At 34.6% G+C, this 27,763-nt stretch overlaps 1 protein-coding gene across 1 annotated transcript in view; it reads left to right on the forward strand.

The window, feature by feature from the left end:
• CFAP47 (cilia and flagella associated protein 47) overlaps nucleotides 1-27,763 on the forward strand; it is an 849,402-nt gene that overhangs the window by 307,540 nt on the left and 514,099 nt on the right. The window contains 3 exon segments of the mRNA XM_043993472.1: nucleotides 3,892-4,042; nucleotides 13,144-13,232; nucleotides 22,175-22,261. Of these exon segments, the coding sequence (XP_043849407.1) occupies nucleotides 3,892-4,042; nucleotides 13,144-13,232; nucleotides 22,175-22,261 (327 nt within the window).

The following is a 27,763-nucleotide window of genomic DNA, read 5'->3' on the forward strand; positions in this document are numbered from 1 at the left end:
TTTTTTTAAAGTTTTCAATATTGTTTTTTCCAAAACAGTAAATTAACATTGTGTTACATTTTATCCTGTTTTCTTTTTATTTTAAGTGAAGGGAGAATATTTTTTGATACAATTATCATTTGAAAATTAAAAATAAAAGAAAACTAAAAACCTCCAGAAGCAAAAAAAAAAAAAAAACTTCTTTAGGACAAAAAAATCATAATTAATCATCATGCTCCATCAGCCCACAATTGGCTGTGCTAGTTTCCTTCCCTATAAAACACTATCTTTGAGCATTATGAATTTACCACCCCAAATAGGTAGATCTATTGGTGAAGAGATCTATAAGAATGTAAAAACAAACAAGAAAATAACAAGCAATAGAAATATACTTGTTTTGTTTTGTTTTTTTGTGGGGCAATGGGGGTTAAGTGACTTGCCCAGGGTCACACAGCTAGTAAGTGTTAAGTGTCTGAGGCCGGATTTGAACTCAGGAACTCCTGAATCCAGGGCCGGTGCTTTAACCACTGCGCCATCTAGCTGCCCCCCTAGAAATATACTTGTAACTCTACATAAGACTTGATGCCCAAATTTATCTACAGTGTTAGGTTTTGATTGAAATTTAACCAGACCAGGTAATAAGTGCTAGCATCTATATATCACATTAAGGTTTACAAAACACTTTTCATATGTTATGTCATCTCATTTGATCAAATCAGATCAAATCAAATTTAGCCTTTACCTACAAATACTAAAATTGTGGAACATCATTGGGAGTTACATATCCACAGTCATTTATAAGACATTTTAAATAACTGTCAGCTTAGCATAGTAGCCTGTATATAAATGATTGTTCCCTTCTATTCCCTATCCCCTTTTACTCCTATATCATTATTAATGAAAAAAGCTTTTGACTGATCTAAATTTGCTCATTCCTGAATCTTCATTTTAAGAATTAAGACTTTACTGTTCTTTATGGTTATAGAGATATCAGGGTTCACATCTTATACTCACCTCATACAGTTTGTATGACCTTTGGTGAGTCACTTAAGCAGATTTTCTCCACAATCATGGCCACTCTTTTTTTTAAGTCTTCAATCAGAGGGCGGCTAGGTGGTGCAGTGGATAAAGCACTGGCCCTGGAGTCAGGAGTACCTGAGTTCAAATCCGGCCTCAGACACTTAACACTTACTAGCTGTGTGACCCTGGGCAAGTCACTTAACCCCCATTGCCCTGCAAAAAAAAAAAAAGTCTTCAATCATTCTATTGATTGCTTTCTTTCCTGATAGCCAGAAACACACCTAAACACACCTCATCTTCAAAAAAAATGTAAAATCCCTAAAAACAAAAACAAAAAAGCCTGATAACTAGATTACAATTCCTGTCAGTGATCATCTTCTATTCCTCTTTTTCACTTTTCAGCTAAGTTCCTCAAATATTTTCTCTCTACAAAATCTCACTTTGTGATCTCATTATCTCCTATGGGTCCAAGTTTCTATCCATTGATAATTCCCATATCTATTATTATTATTATTATTATTTTTTGCAGGGCACTGAGTGTTAAGTGACCTGCCCAGGATCACACAGCTAGTAAGTGTCAAGTGTCTCAGGTCTTCCTGAATCCAGGGCTCATGCTTTATCCACTGCGCTACCTAGCGGCCCCCTTTTTTTCTCCAATATCTATTTTTATTATTTATTCCTAGTCTGTCTCCTGAGCTCTATGTTGTAATCTAACTCCCTTTTGTAGAATTTTTTACTGCATGTCCTAGACCTGCCTTATATCCAATATTTCCTAAACAAATCTCAATATTCCATATCCCTCCAACTTTCCCTCCTTTGAACTTTGCTGTTATTGTTGCAGATAGCAGGTTCACAACTTAAACATCATCCTAAACACATGCACTCTCTCTTTTCACATATTGCAGTACTTAGCAAATTGTATAATTTCCATTACTTACCAAATCTTGTAATTTCTTTTTATATAAGATCTCTTTTATATAATCATCCTGCAAGGCCAACTATTCTAGTTTGGGACCTATCAATTCTCAAAAAGACTATTTGAAGAGACTTTTAATTGATCGCCTTTCCTCAAGTCTTTACTCACTTCAATCAATCCTCCACATGGTTACCAAAGTGATTTTCCTAATTATACCTCCCTCTTCAATTTAGTAAACTATAAGGACCCTGCCCCCAATTTACTTTAGAGTTAAAATGAAAACCCTGCATTAGGAATATAAAGCTATTTATTGCTTGAAGCCTTCCTGTCTTTCTAGACTTTTTATATACTACTCCTCTCTATGTTCTAAGCCATTATTCACACACTGTAACTCCCTGTCTTCATTAAAAAAAATACAATACCCATTCCAATTAAAACCACCAAAAACCATAGGAATAAAAGAAACCTTTCTTAAAAAGACAAGTATTATTTATCTAAAACTAAGATCAAGCAATATTTGTAATGGATCTTAACTAGAAACCTTCCCAGTAAGATCAGGGATAAAGCAAGGATATCCATTATCACCACTATTCTTCAATGTCATACTAGAAATGCTATGAAAGAAATAAGACAAGAAAAAAATAAAGGAAATAGAATAGTTAATGCAAAATAAAAGTATCACTCTTTGCAGATGATATGATGGTATGCCTAGAAGACCCTAGAGAATCGATTTAAAAAAACTAGTTGGAAGAATCAATAAGTTTAGTGAAGTAGCAGGATATAAAATAAACTCACATATCTCCATGCATTTGCACTGGTGTTCTTTCATGACAAGAACATTCTTCCTCATCACCTTTTACTCTTATAAGACTGAGTGCAGGTATCACATCTTCCAGGAAACTTTTCCTGTTCCCTCAAAGATGCTAATGTCTTCCCCAACTACTCCTTGCTTATCTTGTAGCTATTGATTTTTGCATATTTCATTTCCCATTAGAATGTAAGTTTCTTGAGTGTAGGGACTATTTTTATTTTTTCTTTGTAACTTCAAAATTTAGTACAGTACTTGACATGTATTAAGGCAATTAAAAATGCTTCTGATTTTTACCTATTTAATTTACGTGTTTATTTTCATTTACCTATTTATTACCTATGTAACCTTAGTTGACTCAATTCAGCTCTCTGGGTATGAGGTCCCTAATATAGAAAAATGGGGAGTTGTATGATATTATCTGTAAGGTTCATAATTCTCAGTCCTTTGAAACATATTTTTGAATGTAATGTGAAAACATCTGTAATATGCTTTTTTAGGCAGCAGAAAATCTTAAATGCTGCTTCTGTTTTTTCTATAAGTACAATTCTAGTTTCTATGCTATCAGGTAACTACCTTATAAAACATTAAATATGCAAAACATCAGGCATGATTTTACAAATCTAAAGATAACTCAATCAAGTATTATTTAGGAATAAGAGGACTTTTGTTTTTTCTCATCACTTTTTATTTATGAAACATCTGAGAAAATTTATTTCAGAAAATCCCAAGAATAGCTAGACAACTTTTTATGGATTAACAAAAAATTATGGGAAGATGAAGTTATATTTATGTGTGATTGCCCCAAACTGTGCAGGCAATAGGAAAGAACCAAGATTCACATATTTATCTCTCTCATTATAAGACGTAAAAAAGATGTCAAAAACAATGTCAATAAAAATCATATTTAAATAATGCTTATGTTTTACTACTTGTGATCCTTCTTTGACTTATTTTCTACAAACTTAACTCATACTGACTAGTACCATGTTTATTTATCTCTTATTGGCTATTAAACTATAAACTTTTATGTTATTTGGTGTCTCTATACTATACTTAGCATAGTGTAGTAAATATAGTTCAATGCTAAAAATACAATAGGTTCCTAATAAATATTTATTGGTTGATATTTCATCCTAATTTTCTTCTCTTTTATCTTGTGAACTAGAGATCAAGTTCATATTAATGTATCATTTACTAGTCGCTTTATACATCCTGCTGAAGCTATACTAATGTTAATTTCTAAAACGAAGAGTGGCAGGAGAGGTACTACATTGACTTTTGCTCTTAAGGCTGAAGTCACTAATTTTAAAGCCATGGTAAGTAACTTTTGTACCTGTTATTAATTATTATCTCATATAATGGTATATTAATGTCATTACTACAGCCCACAAATATGGAAAGCAATTATTTCTTTGCACTTTTATTTATATATATATACATATATATAAATTACATATATATATAATGTGTAAAAATATATACATATACACAAACATATATAATGTGGAAAAATATTCCTTCTGTCACAATCTCTTTGTTCCTCTAACTCTACTTCTCATATTGATCCCCCTAACCCAGAAATAAATCTCCAAATATATAACAAGTCAAGGAAAAAGACCCATTATAGCAAATTTTAATTTGCAGACAACTTTAAAAAACATATTTATCAAAGTATTTGATACACCAAAGCACAATAATATCAATTCTACATATTAAGAAATCATAGTAGAAATAGTTTATTATTGCTAGTATCATAGGAGTTGACTTCAGAAAATTTCCCTGTGTCTTTATTTTGTACACAGAATAATTTCATATGTATATTTCTTTTTTTTTTTTTGTGAGGCAATTGGGGTTAAGTGACTTGCCCAGGGTTACACAGCTAGTAAGTGTTAAGTGTCTGAGGCAGAACTTGAACTCAGGTTTTCCTGACTCCAGGGCCAGTGCTCTATCCACTGTTATATGTATATTTCTGATGGTGATCTACTAATATTTATAATATCAGATAAGAGTTATTGAGAAGAGAATGAGCATATGTGTAGAGGTAAGAAGATAATTTTAGAATGCTTGGCTCAGAATGAAAGCCTTGGGAGGAAGGGAGGATGTTTTAAATTAGTCAACTGGAACTGGACCTGGAGTTTGTGTTAAGCTACCAATGGATATGTGACCTTTGATTAGAATTGCATCTTGGCCAGTTTTTGTTTATATTCCTTCTCAAATAATGTTCTGAAATGCCACTTTTACCCTTTAGGAAAATGACTAAAGCTGAGAAAGCAAGAAGTATAAGGCACATAATTAATGTGAAAGTTTAGAAATCTGTTTTGAAACTCTTTATACCCACAGATAATCCTTAAGTGAATATAAATATAATTTTATATATGTCTTCATTAGAGAACAAAAATTACAACAAATTAGAATTGGTGAGAACTCATAAGCTTTCTAATTCAAAATATGCAAAAAGGAATCATTACTTCAATATGCCTGTAATTAGTCATAAAGACTTTTAAAGATGCAGAGCCCACTATGTCTCCAGGATATTCATTTTTCTTTTGATTAAGCTTAATTGTTAAGGAAGCTTTTTTCACATAAGTCTTAAACTCACCACTTTTTACTTCCCATTTCACCTTGCTCTCCATTCTTAGGCCAAGTATAAGAAATCCAATTACTCTTCCATATGACAGTCCTTCAAGCGACTGAAGAAAGTGTCATTCTCCTCCATTCCCCTTACCCCCACCTCTGAGTTTTCTCTTAACCTGTTCCTTCATCCAGCTCTCAGAATTTCTTGTTTGTTTGTTTATTTTTGAGGGGCAATGAGGGTTAAGTGATTTGCCTAGGGTCAGACAGCTAGTAAGTGTCAAGTGTCTGAGGCCAGATTTGAACTCAGGTCCTCCTGAATCCAGGGCCAGTGCTTTATCCACTGCGCTACCTAGCTGCTCCTCTCAGAATTTAGAATCAAGGTGTTTCACCATAGTGGTTGCTCTCATTTTGAACTACTTCAGTTTTTCAATTTCTTTCCTAAAATGGTACTCAGTACTAAGTTCAGTTCTCCAGATATTGTCTGACCAGGACAAAGCATAGAAAACCAATGTTCTTATATCTGGAGCTATTCATGCTGTCTTAGATGACTTTAGCTGCTTTAAGCTGAAATATCCCACTACTTATTTGTATTGAGGTGCATTCCACTAAGATTCCCCAGATATTTTTCATAAAACTGTTGTATAACCATATATTATACTCATGAAGTTTAGTTTTTGTATCCAGTTGTAAAGTTTGCATTTATGCTTATTGAATTTCATCTTATTAGATTCAGCCCAATGCTCTTGTCTATCAAGATCCTTTTGAATCTCTACTCCATCATCTGTTCTGTTATTTATGTCTCTCAACTTTGTGTTATCTCCAAATTTAATGAGTATAACATCTATATCTTCACTTAAGTAAATGGATGTGTTAAATAGCCAAGTAACATGATCATTCAGATCACTAGAAGACTCCACTAGAGACCTTCTTCTTTGTTGCCATTGAATTTTAATAGCTAAATTTTGAGTCCAGCCAATTCAAATAGTTAAACCCATCTAGTTCTGTTATCACACAGTCCATATTTTCCATAATAATGGTATGAAATACTCTATCAAATGCTTTGCCAAAATCTACAGCATCCCTCTCATCTACGAGATTAGTAAACTGTTAAAAATATAACTTATCTACCCTGACCCCAACCATCTCAAGACAAGGTACGTTGTATTTTCACCCCTACTTCAGGGTTCTCCAGTACCCTTAAGGGTAATTGAAGGAGTCTAGGTGCCATGTAAATGGCTCCAGTCCCCAGTGAAGGTGTTATCCCAAGAATAAGAGGTGATCTCCTGTGCTCTAAATCCATTTAGCCATTAACAGTAAGATTAGATTTTACACAGAAATATTTACTCCAGAATGTATAATCACAAATATACAGACTTATTCCCCCAACATGTGGGAGGCATAATTTCCTCTCCCCCTCTCCTTTGTACCACCTCAGTCTCTGGTGAGAGGAAAAGGTTCAATACTTATCTCAGTTCTTTTATAACACACTCCCAGTTCTAAGTCCAAAAATCTACTTTGTCTGAAGTCCCAGGCTTTTCAAGGCTTCCCTGCTAGCTGTACCGTCCTCCTTACAGGCTTGGCTTCAAGGACACCATGGCTTCAATTCCTGAGTCTGAATGGGATCAACATTGGCACCACAAAAGGGAAGGATAAACAACACAGAACAGTACAACAAACAGATAGACATCTTTAGGCCTATTTCTCAGAATAGGGTAAAAGAGGGAGTGCAAGGGAAGGAAGTCCTTCCCTTCTCACTGGTTCAGTCCTGTCATCTGTGTTGTGGGTGCTCTTTGCCCTCTGGATGCAGCAGATTGTGTGGTGAAAAGAGAGTGGCTGTACAAAAGGGAATTGGAAGAGATAGTGAATAGCTCATTATTATCAGTTTAAAAGATACAGGCAGCAATTAAAGGAGGCTATCCTTACCAGTGTGGTATGGCATGAAGAGGTCTTCATGTTAGGCAATCTGGATATGTTACCAAGTCCCCTAGAGGGTGCCTCCATATTGGGGGAATATGGCATGCCCAGAAATATGTGGGTTAGAAAAGGAAACAAAATGAGTCCATTTTAACTTTCTTTTGTTTTTTGTGGGTCAATGAAGGTTAAGTGACTTGCCCAGGGTCACACAGCTAGTAAGTGTCATGTGTCTGAGGCCAGATTTGAACTCAGGTCCTCCTGAATCCAGGACTGGTGCTCTATCCACTGTGCCACCTAGATGCTCTCAACTTACTCTTGGTGTAGCAATAATGGCTGGTTATAATCAGTGCTTCCTTTTCTAAAGTCATAAAAACAAAACTTCTAGGTTGGGCATGATTTCATACATCTATGATCCCTACTACTTCAGGGAGTCCGAGGCTGGTGGATTGTTTAAGCTTAGGAGTTTTGACCTACAATAGAGCTGGTCAGGTATCTGAACTTTCTGGTAGCAATATGGTAAGTCTCTAAGAATGGGAGGACAAGGTGAGGACCACTGGGTTTCCTAAGTAGGAGTGGACTGACTCAGGTTGGAAACAAAGCAGAAAAAAATTTCCCTATTTGATGTGTAATAGTATGGATTGCATGGCTGATTTCTGATAAAAATTTTCTTTTAAAAATTGTTTTTGAAATTTTCACTTGGACCATTCATTAGTCATAAGATTGCTTATTTTCAAATGCCAAATCATTGTAAGTAGTAGTTTTTACTTTCACACCCTTCAAAAAACAATTTATGCAAATAGATAATATTTGTTTTTATAAAATTGAAAAATGTATCATTATATAAATAATAAATATAACAGGATATGTATTTACAAAGTAAGTTGATAACTTTTACAGCAAAATAATCAAATTTATAACATTATTAATATGGTAGAAACAACTTTTTGTACTCCAAAGTTTATTAAAATGTAACGTTATAATGAACAGCCAAATGACAACTTACCTACTTTCTCCATACCACTTTTCCTCTTCAACCTTTCCAAAACAGGAAGTACCCACCAGATGTTGAATCATTACAGCTGAATGCATGGGGGTGGGGAACAGAACCCTCACAAGATAAAAGGCTTACATGTTAACAGGCATATTCTGATTTCTTAAAGTACTTGTAGGTGTTTTATATGTTGGGATCTTGGGAATAGAATTGCAGAAGGTGATTGAGCATTATAATATCAAAACAAAGAAGCTTAAACTGTGACACAATATTACATATCCTACAAACTTGAACTTAATGAGATACTCTTGTAAAAAGGAAAAACAAAACCAAAACCAAACAGGCATGGACAAAATATTTGACTTCTAAACTCTCTGAAATATAAATATAAAGAACATAGAATAAGTACAATTTTACAGAAATAAATGAGTAATAAAACACATGGAGTAAAAAATAAAAGGAAAATAGCATTGTCAAGAGGTAAGGAACAAAAATGTAGGTAGAACCTATAAGTATGAAAGTGAAGGGGACAGGAACAGACTTGAAGGTCTGGGGAATTCTTGAGTGGGAGGGTGCTTAAATGGGGACATGTGACATTGCTGTAGAGAGGAATGGGAGAGGTCCCTCTGCCAAACCTATTAGTGAAAGGATGGCGCTTCCTATACTCTAGGAAATGGAAATAGTTGCATGTCTAAACTAGGTAGGTAACTTACAGAAATATATGACTAAAAGCCCTTCCCCAAAAGAAAAGTGTCATGATAAATGAAAATGAAAAAAAAAATTCTCACGAGGTTTTATCACTGTATGCAGCAAATTGGCAAAGACAACAAAGGATGGAAAGAGTCAATCCTGGTGAAATTTTGAAAAGATGGCTATGCTAATGAATTTTTGATATGGCTGTGAGTTGCTCCAGCTGCTCTGAAAATCAGTTTGGAATTATGCCAAAGAAAGTAACGAAAACCTTCATATCATTTAGCCCAGAGAGCCCACTGCTAGGCATGTGCTTTAAAGATGTCAATGATAAAGAGAAAGGTTCCACATATTCCAAAAGATTTATAGCAACATTATTGCAGTAATAAAGAACAGGAAACACAAAGTTCTTCATTAACTAGAGAATAATTAAGTTATGGTATATGAATGTAATGGAATGGTATTTTGCTCTAAGAAATCATAATTATGATAAATAAAGAGAAATATAGGAAGACTTATAGGAACTATTGAAAAGTAAATTGAGAGGAACCTGAAGAACAGTATTCATGATGATTATAATAGCTAGCAATCATATAATACTTTTCGGTTTATTAAGCACTTTATGTGGTACCTTGTTTAATCTTCACAACAACCCTATGAGGTAGATGCTATCATTATCCCCATTTTATAGACTAGGAAACTGAGGCTGAGAGAAGTTAAGATATTTCTCTAGTGTCACACAGCTTGTAAGTATCTGAAACAAAAGTTGGGTATTCCTGACTCAAAGAACAACATTCCATCCATTGTACCACTTAGCTGCCTACAATAATGTAAATGAAGTAACAATAACAAGAAACCAATCAAAGTCAAAGAGCCTAATAAAACAATACAGCCCCAGAAAAGATGCATGAGGAGGCATCTCCTCACAGCCTTTGTGAAGGAGAGGGATTATGGGTGTGGAACACTCTGTGTGTGTCTATATTGTATATATGTAATATATACATACAGGTAAATAAATATGCCTGTATGTACATATGTATACACATATACACACATTTTTATAATATGTGAAATGTTTTCATTGTGTTTGTTAGTTTTACCAAAATGGTGTCCCCTCTTCCCTTCTGTTACCTTATCTCAATCTCCCACTTTCCCCTCTACCCTTGCTTTTTTTTTTTAAAATAAGAGATGGATTTTTGGAAGGATGAAGGGAAAGAATATATTAAGAAATATATATGATATAGAAAGGAAATGTATAAATAAAATCAATATAAAAAACAACGTAAGCAAATATCAAAAATAGCTTATGAGACATATAGGGAACTGGATAGAAGGTCTCACTCCAATGGGGTTGGGATATAGAGGAGAGGAATTCCAGTAAAGAGTACTCCCATGAGATAGGAAGTTTGTGCTTGATATGGGAAGTAGGGATTGCACGAGTTTAATCTAGGAAGAATTGGTACTTTGTAAGATAGCTTTGTTCTTCCTTGGTTGCCCAAGAGAACCTGGCTCAGGAGAAGCGTGTGTAAAATGGTGTATACAATAAGTTTACAAAATTAATAGTGTCATCAATGATGCTACTTACAATTATTTTTCAACCTAAAATGTAAATTTTTATTAATATGAAGTACATTAGCTTCATATCATAGTATTAGAAACATTTTGAACTTGAAGAAGTAATTGTGGTGGTGCAGTGGATAAAGCACTGGCCCTGGATTCAGGAGGACATGAGTTCAAATCCGGCCTCAGACACTTGACACTTATTAGCTGTGTGACCCTGGGCAAGTCACTTAACCCTCATTGCCCCACAAAAACAAACAAACAAAAAATAAAAAAAAAGAAGTAATTGATATTTTCCTTAGTGGTTCAAATAAAAATGAAAGAAGTAAATTTACTCCTGAAACTTCCAGATTTGGCAGATATTTTTGAAAAATGGAGTAATAAGTATAAATCAACATGAAATCCTCACACTCATATTCTGATAAAGATAAAACAATATGTATTAGAGTTACAATGATATATGTTGTATATGCTGTTTTCTGAATTCTTATGATTTTACTTAGAATTGCTTTATGTGTTTTCCTAGGATTCTCTGTATTATTCATATTAATTTTTTCATATACCATGGAAATATTCCATTAAATAAATCTTCTGTAATTTATTTGCTCTTTTCTAATTGAGCATCTACCTTTCTAGTTCTTTACTACTACAAAAAGTTCTGCTATACATATTTTGGACTGTGGGGGACCTTTACTTTTATCATTGATCTCTTTGAAGTATATGCCTAACAGAAGGAGCTCTGAGTCAATGGGTATGGGTATGGACATTTTTGTCACTTTTATAACTTCATCTGCATAATTCAAAATTGCTTTCCATAATGTTTGACCAATTTATAGCTGAACCAATGGTGTATCAGTGTGCCTGTATTTCCAAAACTTCTGCAACATTTATTTTTCCTATCTTTGTTTATTTTTGCCAACTTGCTAAATGGGAGATGAAATCTCAAGAGTTGATTGATTTTCATTTTGTTTAGTATTATTGATTGTGAGGAATCCTTCATGTAGTTTAATAGTTTGCCATGCTTCTTGAGAACTTTGCCTATGTCTTTGATTTTTTTTATTTGGGAATAAACTAACATTAATTTCTATCAATGTCAAATATCATACGTTATGTATTCTAATTAACATTTTATATCTCTTCCTTCATCTATTTTCAGTGCAAAATAGAAAAGAAATAGTTTCTCAATAGATTAATAATGAAGGTTTTCAGACATATGGGGAATTTTCTTTTCCACTATATTATCTGCAAGTGAAACAATTAGAGCTGCTTTGCATTTGATTCTCCAAGCATTATTTTTACCATATCAATGTCTCTAAGGAGCAGTAATGTTTTTCTTATGAAATCAAGTTTTTTATACTTAACAATGATGCAAATAAACTTATACTAATGTACCCAATGATTTTGATGTCACAGAAGTTTTTTTTTAAAGAAGCCTGGTTTTGCTCATTAAGAGCATCTTTTTTACCTGAAAAATTTCTCGTCTTGCCAATATATTCTAAAATAGAGAACTGTCCTATCCCTCAGTGACAATGTTTCTGTTTCCTAATGATAAATTTATTGGGTAATATGTTCTGTGTTTGGGATAACTTTTTTGTCTTTTAAAGAAAAATCTGCTATTTAAGCTATTTTTTCTTAGTTTCACAGCAGCAGCAGCTCCCATGAATTTTCTTTTTGAAAGATTTTTCAAAGAGGGAAATAATTTCACTTAAAAATAGAGATGGGGCAGCTAGGTGGTGCAGTGGATAGAGCACTGGCCCTGGAGTCAGGAGTACCTGAGTTCAAATCGGCCTCAGACACTTAACATTTACTAGCTGTGTGACTCTGGGCAAGTCACTTAACTCCAATTACCTCACTAAAAAAAAATAGAGGCAATAAAATTTTGACAATTAGGTTAAAATTTGTTAAAAATTCCAGTACTCTATAATCATTCTCATTATAAAAAGTTGCAGTTTCGATAGTGTCTCTCTCTGTATTTGTCAGCTTATTATACTCACTAAAATGAATGACATTAAAATATCCCTGTTATAATACATTTAATTTCTATCCAAGTGTTTTTTTAACTTTAAATTTATATACATCGTGTTCAAATACAGCAAGCAGGTAATTGTTACAACTTATCTGTGCCCCGATCCTTTATTTACTAGTGGTGATGTTTGGATATTCTTATAAAGTTTTGAATGTATCAACTAAAATTTTGCTTTATTTGTCAATATCATACTAAATGATTTTCATGTTGCATTTACTATATATTGTGTCAGAGTTAATAAATTAGTCTCACTTGTATTATTAATTTTGGTTTGAATATTGTTTTCATTTTAAAAAGTGGGTGTGTTTCATTGGGGAAAAGGGGTGTATTTGAATATATAAAATTACTTTCTTCATTTCTTTATGTGTCTTCTCTCTCCCTTCCCCAAAAGAAGCACACCTTACAGTCAGGAAAATTTTACTGTAATGTTAATGAAAGGCAAATTTTGGGGTGATTAATCCTTAGCATTTTGATGTAAATTGGGGCATGAGTTTTTTCATCTCCTTCACCCATTTTAACAGTAAAATATCTGTTGAAGAGAATGGTTGCATATATATTTATCTAAATAACTTTTTAATCTTGGTCTAAGTCCAAATTTAAAATTCAGAATATTATTTTTGGTTTTATTTATAACTATGATTTTAACTTTTGCTGTGCTTCAGGAAATTGTGAGCTGCAAAACCCCATGTTATGAGTGGAAAGAAATTACTGTGAATGTTAAAAATCCTTTTCAAACTGATGCAGAATTCAGGTAGGTGATGTTCCTAACTTTGGGGTTACTAGTATCAAGCAATGCTTGGATTTTAATTCTTTACAAAATTAAATAATTTTATTTAACTGGTTGAAATGACCAAATGAGGTTAAATAAAATTTGTTTACATTATAAATTTATAAAGACTTATATAGGACAACTTGTGTATTATTATTATAATAAATAAAGATAAATAAAATTTACTTGAAATTTATAGCAATAAAATTACACCTTTTATCAAAGTGAATATATAAAACCTTACTGTTTTTTCCCCATTTGATTCAGCATACTTCCAAAACAAACCAAAACCATGATAATTATTAGACTCCCCCCTACCCCTCATCTTAATCTCACTGGTTATAACACAAAACTGAAATTTTTTATGCCTCAGACTTGTACTACTCTCAATTACTGTATGCCCCATTTTCACTGTATCTGTACCTCTCCTGAGACAAGGATAATTTAGGGGGAATTAGAAATGAAAGAATAGAACCTAACTGGCTTGAATATGACTTTTTAGGACGTTAGAAAAATAAAAAATATTTTATTTCTTTAATATTTTCTTCCTTTAATATTTTCAAAACAGTACCATCTGGGAAAGCCATGTTAAATATTTGAAAATGAATGTATACTTCAACTTGGACCTAACATATATGCTTAATTCATATTCCCTTAGATTTAGGAATGTTCCTTATTAAAATATATGAAATGAAGCCATCTTTGTCATTTTAATATTGTATAGCTTCCCTTTCTATCATTCTCTGATATTCGAATCCTTTGTCAGTTTCAAGACAGTGACATAAGTAAAATTGCCAGTAACATAAGTAAAATGATTATATTAATAATTCCTGATAACTTAAAATAATTTATACCTGCTGTGAAAATATTACCTTTTTTTTTTGCTTCCAATTCTCATGGTGCAAGAGAATTATTGTACTTTTCAAGCTATGTAATTGAGTGTAGACACTAAGAACACTCTGAAGAAATGGATGATATAGGCAGATCTATAAACAGCTAGAGAAAACAAATTATTTCAGACAGCACAAATGGCTGACTCTGGCTCCTAGCAAGGAAGAAAATAAAATGAATAATGTAAAATCTTGCTTTCCCTTGTGTAATATCTCACAGGGAGCCTTTAAGTAAGTTACTGGAGGGAATTACACTTTTATGTATTTTTAAAGTCTTTGGAAGGATTTTATTGGTCTTATGATTCCTAGAATAGACAACTTTGAAAGTTAAGTGAAAGTACAAAGATTAAAAACAACAAATAATGGCATTCACATTAAGACCAAATGTAGTTTGAATTGAAGAGCAGCTAGGTATCACAGTGGATAGAGTGCCAGGTCTAGAGTCAAGAAGACATATTTCTGAGTTCAAATCTGGCCTCAGACATTTACTAGCTATGTGACCTTGGGCAAATCATTTAACTCTGTTTGCCTCAGTTTTCTCATTTGTAAAATGAATTGGGGAAGGAAATGGCAAATCACTCCAGTATCTTTGCCAAGAAAACCCCAAATGAGGTCACAAAGAGTCAGACAGAACTGAAAAATGACTGAACAAGAACAATTTGAATTTAATATAGAATCAATTAGGCTGTTTAAAATGTTTACTTATGTATATAAATGGGCATTTGGGTTATTACCATGAAAAATACTAGTGTAATGGTACTTGTGAAGAGTGAAAGAATGATATGTGTGCAGACATGATGAAACTACAGGTCTAGGCAATAAAACAAATCTGAACCACCTACCTCAAAAGTTTGTTGCATATCTTAAAGTGCTATGTAAATGTGAGTTATTATTTTTAGAAATATGTAATAGTAATGTTAATGGGGGATTCCCCTTAGTACAGTGCCTGGCAGATAGTAGGCATTTAAATAATATTTACTGATTGAGTGGTATTTGATGCCATTCCCAACAGGGTGTATGTGTGGGGGGTGAATTTGGGTAGCTTGTTTCCTGAAGAGTCATGGTTATGTGTAAATGATGTGCCATGGTGAGTCTGTGTAGCATGTTTAGATATTCTGTAATTAGCTCTGATGGTCTGTTAATCATGTGCATGGCAACAACCTCTTTTCTTAGCTGCATTTTTGGAATATGAACTGGGAAGGCCTTCAAAAAGCTCTAGTTAGCTTCATCCTCTTCTTTTTGGTGTATTTTGCTCTTTGTTTTACAACCCTTCAGTTACAGCATCCCCTGAGAGAATGTTGGATAAGACCTGAGGCCTTGGGCCCCCTCCTTCCAAGGCCAGCTAAAGCTTCTTAAAATTGTTACATTTTGGATATTATAGATATAGACCAGAACCAGTTACAGAATATCTACATATGCTCCAAAGTATCTTCAAGACCATTCCATTACAGATTATCATGATTTTCTCAGAAGCAGTCTCTTATCAATTTATCAATCAATAAAAAATTTATTGGACACCTATTATGTGTCAGGCACTGTGCTAAGTACAAAATCCCATTACACTTCCATTTCATAGTTCTAAAAAAGCTCACATTTACATTAGCACTTTAAAGTGTGCAATAACCTTATTAAATATATGGTTCAGATTTGTCTTTGTTTGATTATCCAGGCCTCTGATTTCATTAATGTAGGGAACTCTGTGTGTGGAAAAAACAATACTTCCTCATTGTGGTAACTTACTTTGTTAGCTACTCTAGGCACTGAGAACTCAAATGTTTTGCTCATGTTAATGTAGTAATTGATAGAAGTCTAAGGCAGGATTAGAATCTGGGGCTTCTGACATGGCCCTTTCTAGTATTCTCTTCTCTAAAAGTTTTCTTACATGCCTCACATAAAAGGAAACACCGAGTTAATAACAAAATCAAGTCTAGAAGTCCAGTCTCTTGCTTGCCAATATCTATCTATCTATCTATCTATCTATCTATCTATCTATCTATCTATCTATCTATCTGTCTGTCTGTCTGTCTGTCTGTCTGTCTGTCTGTCTATCTGTCTATCTGTCTATCATTATCTATCATCTATATATCTCTGTATATATATATATATATATCATCTAACAAGAAGAAATGCGCATATGTACACACACACACATACACATATATATTTCTTTTTGTTAGATGATACTAACTTGTCAAACTCAGAAAAACAAGTTAATTTAGGAATATAATTTTACTACTTTTTCTTACACAACTGCTCTTCTTCCCACTTGTCCCTTTTACGTTCTCTACATTGCATAAAATAATGCATAAAATCATAGAATGGTAAAATGTTAAGGGTCAGATGTAGCCTCTAACTTCTACTGCATACATTTTCTCATATTCACACAATTCCCGAGACTGTTGATTATGTTGAACATCTAGCCTTAGCTTTCTGTGCTGAGGAAGGAAGGCCTCCAATGTTAGGAAATTTATTTTGAAAAACAGTACATTCCAGTTTAGTGGATTCTAGTTTATAAAAAAAATTCCTTCTTATATTGAGCTCAAATCTGCCTTCTTGTAATATATATATATTAGTCCCAGTTCTATTCTCTGTTAAAAGCATGAAAAGTTGAAGGAGTTTTTATTTTCAATGTGAATTCAAGTTATAGATTTGAAGAAGGAAGGGATCTTAGAAGATATTCAGTTCAGCTCCCTCATGTTTATAGATGAATAAAGTGAGGAACGGAAAGTTTAGTGACTTATCCAGTATCATAATTAGTAAATGACTGGACAGAATTTGAACTCAGGTGTTCTTTCCTCCATGGTTCTTTTCTATCCACTGCACTACAATTTTGAAGAAAGTGGATATGTGTCTTTACATCAGGTCTTTCCCTGTACTTCTTTAGTTAACATACAAGATGGTTCCAAGTTGTCTTTATACAAGCAACTTATCCTTCTCTGAATTGTCAAAGTCTCCCTTCTGGTTACTCTTCCCTTTCCAGGGTTTTGCCAGTCACATTAGTCTCTCCTCAAAAGAAAAACCCTTCTAGCAGTTCTATTGCACCTCAGTCTCTTTTGGTGATTCTTCATCCCTGGAATGCCCACTAGCTGTTTCCTTGGACCTTATATCTTCTTCCTCTGTACTCCATTGCTTGGTTAATTCATCAGCTCCTCTGATTCAATCTACATAATTCCAAACTCTATTTAGTCTTAGATTCTTTAAAAAAAATTAGTCTTTTATTTTCCCCTAATTACATGTAAAAACAATTTTCAACATTTGTTTTTAAAACTGAGTTCCAAATTATTTCACTCCCTCTAAACCCCCTCATTGAGAAGACAAACAATTAAATGTAGGTTATATATGTGAGGTCATGCAAAACATATTTCCATATAAGTCATGTTGTAAAAGAAAACATAAACCAAAATAAAAACCCAAGGAAAACAAAGTTTAAAAATAGGGGATGGATAACATTTTTCATCGTAAGTCCTATGGAATTGTCCTGGATTGCTATATTACTGAAAATAGCTTAGTCATTCGCAGTTGATCATCTTACAATATTGTTATTACTGTGTACATTGTTGTCTTGGTTCTACTAATTTTATTTTGTATCAGTTCATGTAAGTCTTTCCAGGTTTTTATGAGGGCATCTTGCACATCATTTCTTATATCACAATGATATTCCATCATAATCATATACAAGATATTGTTCATCTATTACCCAAGTGATGGACATCCCATAAATTTCCAATTCTTTGCCACCAGAAAAGAGTTGCTATATTTGGGCATAGTTCCAAATTTCTCTACATGATAGTGCAATCAGTTCACAACACTAACATTGCATTAATATCTCAATTTTTCCACATCCCCTGCATTTGTCATTTTCCTATTTTGTCCTATTTGTCCTAGATTTATCCAATCTAATAGGTATGAGGTAGTACCCCCAAATTGTTTTGACTTGCATCTTTCTAATAGTGAGTTAGAACATTTTTATCCACATGGCTATAGATAGTTTTGATTATTTCATCTGAAAACTGTTCATATCTTTTGATCATTCATCAATTGGGGAATGGATCTTTTTTCTCTGGGGCAATGGGGGTAAAGTGACTTGCCTAGGGTCACACAGCCAGTAAGTGTCAAGTGTCTGAGGTCACATTTGAACTTAGGTCTTCCTGAATCCAGGGCTGGTGCTTTATCCACTGTACCACCTAGCTGCCATCCCCTCCCCCCCATTTTTTTTTGAATGGATCTTATTTTTGTGAATTTGACTCAGTTCTCTAGGTGTTTGAGAAATGAGACCTTTGTCAGACAAACTCGCTTCAAAATTTTTTTACATTTACTATTGGTAACTGTATTTCCCTCCATCCTGTTCCCTCCCCATGACATTTACTCTATTCTCTATCTCCTTTCACCCTGTCCTTTCTCAAAAGGTTTGGTTTCAGACTGTTCCCACTCCCAATCTTCCCACCCTTCTATCACCCCTCCCCCATCCCTTTCCACTACTACTTTCCTGCAGGGTAAGACAGATTATTATACCAATTCAGTGTGTGCGTTATTCCCTTTTTGAACCAATTCTGATGAGAGTAAGTTTCACTCACTCCCCCTACCTCCCCCATCTTTCCCTTTACTGTATAAGCTCTTTCTTACTTCTTTTATGTGAGATACTTTACTCCATTTCACCTCTCCCTTTCCATTTCTTTCATTGCATTCCTCTCTAACCCCTTAATTTTATTTTAAAAAATATATCATATCATCATATTTAACTCACACCTATGCCCTCTTGTCTAAATATACTCCATCCAGATGCCCAAATAATGAGAAAGTTCTTATAAGTTATAAGTATTATCTTCCCATGAAAGAATATAAAGTTTAAACTTCTAATATCCCTTATGATTTTTTTCTGTTTACTTTTTTATGCTTCTTTAGAGTCTTGAATTTGAAAATAAACTTTTCTATTCAGCTTAGGTAACTTTATCAAGAATGCCTGAAAGTCCTCTCTTTCATTGAATTCCCATTTTTCCCCTGAAGGATCAAACTCAGTTTTGCTGGGTAGGTGATTCTTGGTTGTAATCCTAGTTCCTTTGCCCTCCAGAATATCATATTCCAAGCCCTCTGATCCTTCAACGTAGAAGCTGTTAAATCTTGTGTTATACTGTCTGTGGCTCAACAATACTTGAATCGTTTCTTTCTGGCAGCTTGCAATATTTTCTCTTTGACCTGAGATCTCTGAAATTTGGCTATTACATTCCAGGGAGTTTTCATTTTAGGATCACTTTTAGGATATGTTCTGTGGATTATTTTAATTTCTATTTTACTTTCTGGTTCTAGAATATCAGGACAATTTTCCCTGACAATTTCTTTGAAGATGATGTCTAGGCTCTTTTTTTGATCCCAGCTTTCTGGTAGTCCATTAATTTTCAAGTTATATTTCCTGGAACTATTTCCCAAGTCAGTTGGTTTTCCAATAATATATTTCACATTGCCTTTTATTGAAAATTTTTTTTTTTGGTTTTGCTTAATTGTGTCTTGATTTCTTATAAAGTCATTAGCTTCCATTTGCTCAATTCTAATTTTTAAGGAGTTATTTTCTTCAGAGAGCATTTGTACCTCCTTTTCCATTTGTCCAATTTGGCTTTTCAATGCATTCTTTTCCTCATTGGCTTTCTGTACCTTTTACCATTTGTCCTAGTCTGTTTTTTAAGGTGTTCTTTTCTTCAGTATTTTTTGTGTCTTCTTTACCTTTTTTCTTTTACCTTTCTTTGGCTTTTTTTCATGATTTTATTGCATCACTTTAATTTCTCTTTCCATTTTTTCCCTCCATCTCTCTTACTTTATTTTCAAAGTCCTGTTTGAGAGGTTCTATGGTTAGAGACCAATTAGTATTTTTCTTGGAAGCTTTGGATGTAGGAGCTTTGATGTTGTTTTCTTCTTCTGAGGATGTATTTTGATCTTCCTTGTTACCATAGAAACTTGGACACTGTCATAGCAGATGTAGAGACAGAGGTGGGGTTGCATTTTCCTTTGTTTCATAGGTTGCCATGGCCAAAACATTCATTACCAAGGGGCAAGCCTGAAGGTAATACAAGCCTCACTCTACTTTGTGGGCTGCTTTTCTGAAAGCAGATATAGTATGTTGCTGTCAACACTATCATCTGGAAAGTCATAGGCTTCAATGTGGTATTGAGTTGCCTATAGGGTTTTGAAGACTATGTTAGTAGAATGTAAGCTCTTACAGGTTTTGAGTATAGCCCTGGAAACATACTACATAAGCTTTAGAAAACAACAACTGGGGTTAGGAACGTTGTATATTCAAGTTAATTCTATCTCTAGCAGAACTAGTTCTGTTTCCTTTCTTTACCTGCCTCATCAATAGGCAAATAATTAACATCTGATTGTATCACAAATATTATCTAATATGTTTCATTGTATTATTTATTTTGATTTTAACATATTCCAAAGGTTTCCCACAAAGTGTCTAGACATTTCAGTTGGCTTTGAATGTCATGATTTTCTAGATTTGGGGCAATGGCTGACACAGTCCATTAGACAGCAAAAGCACTAAGAGGCTTCTGCTCAATAGGATGGGTAGCTAGGTGGATAGAGCACTGGGCCTACTAGGGTTGTTGTGTTCAGTTGGTTTTTGCTAGTCATCAACTCTTCGTGACCCCATTTGGGGTTTTCTTAACAAAGATACTGGATCGGTTTGCTACTTTGTTTTCTATGGAATCAGGAAGACCTGAGTTCAAATTTGGCCTCAGGCACTAATTAGCTATGGGACACCCTGGGCAAATCACTTAACCCTGTTTGCCTCAGTTCCTCATCTGTAAAATGATCCAGATAAGGAAATGGCAAACCCCTTCAGTATCTTTGACAAGAAAAGCCTAAATGAGGTCACAAAGAGTCAGACGTGACTGAAAAATGACTAAACAGTAATGGCAAACTCACTAGGATATATTAAGAGTAAACTATTCATCTGTGGTTATTTTGGCTTTTTAAACTAGCAGATGAATATAAATTGCTATTGTTTTACACATCATTATGGAAGTTACCAAGACCCCCTGTCTTGGTAAAAAAAAAAAAAGTTTCATGGATTAACAAACAAGGAGTTGATTTAAAGATAGAAAGAAAATGACAGTGATCAGTTCCAGGAGTTGTTAAAATATGTCCTAAGCACTGAATTTGGATCCCACCTATTTTTGTGAGGGTAAGCTAAGCATGTCTTATGCATTTTAAAATACAATTTTATTGTATACTAAACCCCCTCATTTTGTAGCTGAGGAAACTGACATTCATAAAGCTGAAATAATTTACCAGAGGTCACATAGGTAGTAAATGGAAAAGTGTTATTCGAACTCAGATCCACTCTGATTGTAATTATAACACAATTTGCCTGGCACCAGTCTTATCTCATCATCCGTCTCTTCCTCCCATTACAGTGTAATGCACACTAATGAGTGAAATAGTTCTCCTTTTGTACAAGTTTATTTATTTATTTATTTATTTGTTTGTTTGTTTGTTTATTTATTTATTTATTTATTTATTTTTGCGGGGCAATGGGGGTTAAGTGACTTGCCCAGGGTCACACAGCTAGTAAATGTCAAGTGTCTGAGGCCGGATTTGAATTCAGGAACTCCTGAATTCAGGGCCAGTGCTTTATCCACTGTGCCACCTAGCTGCCCCTTGTACGAGTATTATTGAAAGAATGATAATCAATCACCTCCAGTAGCAAATGAAGACCACAATATTTTCTACTTCTCTGACTAGGAAATATAACTTGAGCAAATTTCCATTCTGCAGTCTGGATAAGTTTCCAAAGGAAATATGAATATTTAGACACTAATACTATATCTCTTTTGCATTCACATTGTGAGTAGAACAGGAATATTTTTCAAACTGTTTTTGGGGAAATTATTATCTTACAATTGCAATTATTTTCAGTAGATTAAGAAAATGAATGTTTAATTTTAACCATCCTTTTGGTAGTTTCAGTCTTTAAGATATTTTTTAATGTAGTGGAACTCTCCAGTATTTTAACGATTCTTGTTACATTTATTTCAGTGTGAATTTGGTGGAATCCTCAACTTTTGTACACCAGACCACGCAATTAAATGAATTAAATCAATCGATAAGGGAAGAAAACTCTCGGTAAATATTTTTGTTTTCTCATGTGTTCATTGAATGAATAAAGCTACAGTCTATGTAATTTAGATTCTAAGAAATTTTTCCCAATTTTATAAGTTTGAAATTTATTTACACATCCTCATGCTGATTATGTTATTCATCAATGTATCTTACTAGCATTCTGTCTCTCCAGCATTTGAATTTTCATTGAAGGATTCTTCCCGTTTAATGTTTAATATGTCCCTCTAGCTTACTTCCCACCTTCCTGTTCCTCTAATACCTTTTATCTTGAATTTTCACAACGGATGCAACCCCCCTTCTTGTTATTACTTCTCCTATGCTATCATGTACATCTCTTTTTTTCATCCTTGTCTATATTTCTATCAGCTTCTTCCATGTCTCTTATCCTGTTGTAAATAATCTCCCTTTCATATCTTTCTCTTTAATTCTTTCTATACACACACACATAGATAGATAGATATAGATATAGATATATTTGGTGGGGGCAATGAGGCTTAAGCAACTTGCCCAGGGTCACACAGCTAGTAAGTGTCAAGTGTCTGAGGTCAGATTTGAACTCAGGTCCTCCTGAATCAAGGGCCGGTGTTTTATCCACTGTTTCACATAGCTGTGCCCCCCCATATTTTTACAAACTGAACCTGGTTTTGCCTTGATGACCTGGCCATCCTGGTAGTCTCCAATAATGGCTGCTCTTTTTCCTATTTCCTCTAACTCATTGGATCAGGAGAAGGAATTAGCATACTCCATACTTCCTAATCTCACTCCTAACTTCAGCCCATTGCTCTACACCCATCACTCAACAAATAACCTTTTCTTTTTTGAAATTTGTGTCATTCCTTTGTACCACATAAGCATTCTCCATCCTTGTTGATTCCTTTCATTGTCAAGGTCCAAGACCTTTATTCATCCTTCTCACTTTTCTCAGTGAATTTAGTGTCTGACTTAAAGTATTTCTTTATACCCCATTCCTTGACATTATACTTGATGATTTGAACATTAGTGTTGATTGGCATATGAATGTCCTGATTTCAGATTTTCTCCACCTTCTTACTCTTTTGATCTTTATATACATTCCGGAATATTTCAGGCCGAGATGAAAAGAGAGAGATAATTTATTTAGAATCTGAAAGGTGCTGAAAATAGAGGGATTTTCACCTTCTGGTTCTTTAAGCTAAGCCCTCATACTGCAGTTAAAGATTGCATATCCAAACTGTTATATCACCCTTCTGACTCGCATTGAACTTGTAGCCCAGAAACCCCCCCTAGATTCTTATAAAAACAACTGTTGTATATGGAATTCTTAAGAGTTAATCAACTCAGTTCTAATTTGTCCTTTAGCATCTCTGGTACAAGGGCTTCCCGAGTCATTCGTCTTTGGTATCCATCTGTCTCCCAACTCCCACCTATGGGTCCAAGGAGTTATAGAATGCACAGTAGCCACTGATAAATCATCTTGGCAGATACGTTAAACCAGGTTGAAGGTAATTGACTGTCCTTAAACCCATCCATTAGTTAGGGTATACCTGCTTGAAGCATGTGAAGATTTCCTTTCACAGAATGGAGGGATGAGAACAAGTTGTTCCAGTGGCTATGAAGATGACTGAAGCAGGCACTGGGGAGTGCTTAGAGCTTGGTCAGATATCAGAGATGCTAAGTTCATTCCCTACATCCCAGGCCATCACCAGTAGTCTTGACTTTTGTCCTGCCACTAGACTTCAATGACTATAGAAGAAAGAATGAAATTGATGACTTTGCACAACTCTGCCTCACTTAAAACCAATTCACACACAATTCAAGAAAACAACCCATGATGTTATGGGTCTTCTTTTAAAATGAAGGATGAACAACAACTTTTGAAGGAGTCACCTTTTATCCATTCTACACTCATAACTGGCCAAAATTCAAGCTGCCTCTGCTCCTAATCACATAGAGTTAGAGGAAATAAAAAAGGCAAATGATCCAATGTCAACTGGTCCCTCCTCATTGCAATGTAATCCTTTTACTCCTTCCTCTACTACCCTACTCCACAAAGTAAATATTTGAAACTTTCTCTTTGCTCATCAAACTTCCCATACCATCTCCTTGCCAAACACTGTCAAACACAAAACTTGCCTCATACTTTATTGTTAGAATACAGATGTTTTGCCATGAGTTCCCTTTTCTTCCCTGCATATCAACTCCCCCACCCTCAACATCATCCCTCATTCTCTATGACTTTATTCCTGTCTGTAATAAAGAAGTAATCCTCCTCCTCACTAAGAACTCCTCTATATGTACCCTTGATTCCATACACCTTTATTTCTTTTTTCAGATTGTCCCCATGATCACCCCTTCTTTTTAATCTTCAATATTTCACTGTTTACTGACTCCTTTGCTGCTACCTGCAACCATACCCAAGAATCCCTTATCCTTAAAAATAAAAAAACCCAACCCCCAACAAAATTTGCTAGACTCCAGTTTTCCTTATGCTTTTATCTTCTATCTCTCACTATTTTGACATTCAAATTCCTAGAAATAGCTCCCCATTTGCCTTTCATCTAATTCAAATCCTTGAAATCTGGCTTCCAGACTCATTACTTAACTGAAACTCTACTTTTTCCCAAGTTACCAGTGATCTTTCTATTACCAAACATAAGAACCATTTCTCACTATTTATCCTTTTTGAGTTTTCTACAGTTTTTAAAACCATTGACCATCACTCATGGATACTCTCTCCTTTCGGGTTTTTCTGAAACTTATCTCTGGTTTCTTTCCAGTGACTACTCTATCTAGGTTTGCTTTCTGGTTTATAAGGTCCCAACTAAGATATTACCTTCTACAAGAAGAATTTTCTGATCTTCCTTAATGCTTGTGTCATTCTGCTATTATCTCTAATTCATCATATATATATATATATATATGTGTGTGTGTGTGTGTGCGCGTGTGTATGTGTGTGTCTATATTTGTATCTTGTATATAGTTTGCACATTGTTTCTGTGATTAAACTGTGAGCTTCTTGATAGAAACAGGTTTTATTTTTACCTTTATTTGTATTCCCAGTGCTTACCACATGGTAGGTAGCTTAATAAATCCTTATCATTGACTTATTCATGCTGTCCTGGATCCTCTTTTTGTTGTCTGTCCCCTCACAATGTCACTTGGTGACATTAATAGCCTCCATAGGTTTAATGTTCCTCTCCACTTAGATGATTCCTAACCAGATCTATAAATTCAGCCCCAGTCAGTCTCCTGAGCTACACTCTTACGCTAGCAACTAATTGCATTTTGGATATTTCAAACAGTATATCTGATAAATATCTCAAAGAGATATCTTCCTCTACTCAAATCCCAAGGCACTTATGAACTTCCCTACTTCTGTTGAGGATACCACCATCCTTCCTCTTTCTCATGTTCCCAATCCTGATCTCCGTGACTACTCATTTTCTCAGTGCTTATCCATTCATTTACTTATTTTTACTTCCATATCCTTCCATTTTCCCTACTCTTATGGCAAGGGCTCTAGTTCAGGTCTTCAACACTTCTTTCCTAGCATATTTAAGGAGTATTCTAATTTATATTTATTCTCCATCTCTTCCTCTACACAGTTGTCTAAATGATTTTCCTAAATCACATATCATGTCACTCCCTTGGTCAATAAATTTTAATCACTCTCTGTTCCCCTTAGGATAAAATGTAAATTCCTCTGCTTAATATTTTATGCCCTTTACAATCTGACCCCATTCTATCTTTCCAGTCCCCTCCCTGGACTGTATGATACAACCAAACTGACCCCTTCTTCCTAATTCACAACACTTAAACTTCCATATCTATACCTTTATACACTTTCATGATACACTACTCCTTTTTACATCTTTCACAATCAAGAAAAGCTGGATTTTTCAAAAATGGGATTATATATATATTTAGAGATGGAAAGGGCCCAATAAGCCATCATATTTAACTCCCTCATTTTCATTACGAGCAAACTGTAATACAGAGAGTTTCTTAGGACCACAAAGCTGGTAAGTGTTTCAGGCAGGATTTGAATCCAGGTCTTCCTAACTGGGATAGGCCCTTGCCCTACCCACTATAATTCATTGCTTTTTCCTGTACTTGAAACATTACAGTCTATCAACCTTTTTTTAGTAGTGATTCCCCATATGTGGAAGGCATTCTCTCCTCACTCCTCTTTTTCTCTTAGAATCCATTACTTACTTCAACACTCAGCTTAAACAAGACCATTTATATCAATCTTTCCTGATGTCCTTACCTCTTAGTTCTCCCTCTTCCAAAGTCATCTTGTATTTTTTGATGTAGTAGATAGCTTGTGTTGGAGCTAGGGAAACCTAGCTTCAAGCTCCATATATGACACATATTGGCTGTGTGAACCTGGACAAGTCAAAACCTCTCAGTATTCTAGGTGACTCTGAGGGTCAATTTTACCTTTGCAACATCTCTTGCATATACTACCTTCTCTCCCCTGATACTTCTACCATCCTGATCCTTGACCTTGTCATCTCATGAGCATGGAGTATTGCAATTGCAGCATTGCTAATGGGTCTACATGCCTCAAATCTCTCTCCACTGTAATTCATTCTCCATTCATTTACCATAGTGATTTTCCTAAAATGCAGGTCTAACCATGCCACCCTCCTTCTCACTAAACTCCAGTGGCTCTCAATTGCCTCTAGAATAAAAACCAAAATGCTCTGTTTGGTGTTTAAAGTCTTTCATTACTTTGCCCCTCCTCCTACTTTTCCAGTACTTGTACAGCTTACTCTCCATTGTGTATTCTTCAGTCTAGTGACACTGGCTTTCTTGTTGAGCTTCAACAAGAAGACACTCCATACTTTAGCTCCAAGCATTTTCTATGACTATTCCCATGGCTAGAATTCTTTCCCTCATCATCTCTACCTACTGGATTCCCTGACTTCTTTCAAGTTCCAACTAAGATAGTACAGTGAACAGAGCATTAGCCCTGAAATTGGAAGGACCTGAGTTCAAATCTAACCTCAGACAGTTACTAACAATGTAATCCTGGTCAAGTCACTTAATCCCAATTGCCTTAAACATCTGGGGCCATCTCCAGTTGTCCTAATGGATATCTTGACACTGAACCCAGATGGCACTGGAGGAGAGAGTGAGGTTGGTGACCTTGCACAGCCCTCTCTCACTTAAATCCAATTAATTTGCTGGAAGTCATGACATCAACTCCAGTATCATGGTCCTCTTCAAGAATGCAGGACAAAAAACAACAAGATGCCATCTCTGAATTCTATGTCTTCCTTAAAAAAATTATTTTCTATTTTTCCTTTATATAACTGATTTGTACATATTTATTTCCTTGTTTCCTTCATTAGATTTGTGAAGTCCTTAAGGGCAGGATTTTCTTTTGCCTCTTTTTATATCTAGCTCTTAGCAAAGTACCTAACACATAATGGACACTTAAAATGTTTATTGATTAAATTATACTATGAAATGCATAGAAAGCATTGCCCTGCATTAATATAGAGAGTCCCCTATACA

The sequence above is a fragment of the Dromiciops gliroides genome, chromosome 3 (assembly GCF_019393635.1).
Source record: "Dromiciops gliroides isolate mDroGli1 chromosome 3, mDroGli1.pri, whole genome shotgun sequence".
Classification (NCBI taxonomy): domain Eukaryota; kingdom Metazoa; phylum Chordata; class Mammalia; order Microbiotheria; family Microbiotheriidae; genus Dromiciops; species Dromiciops gliroides.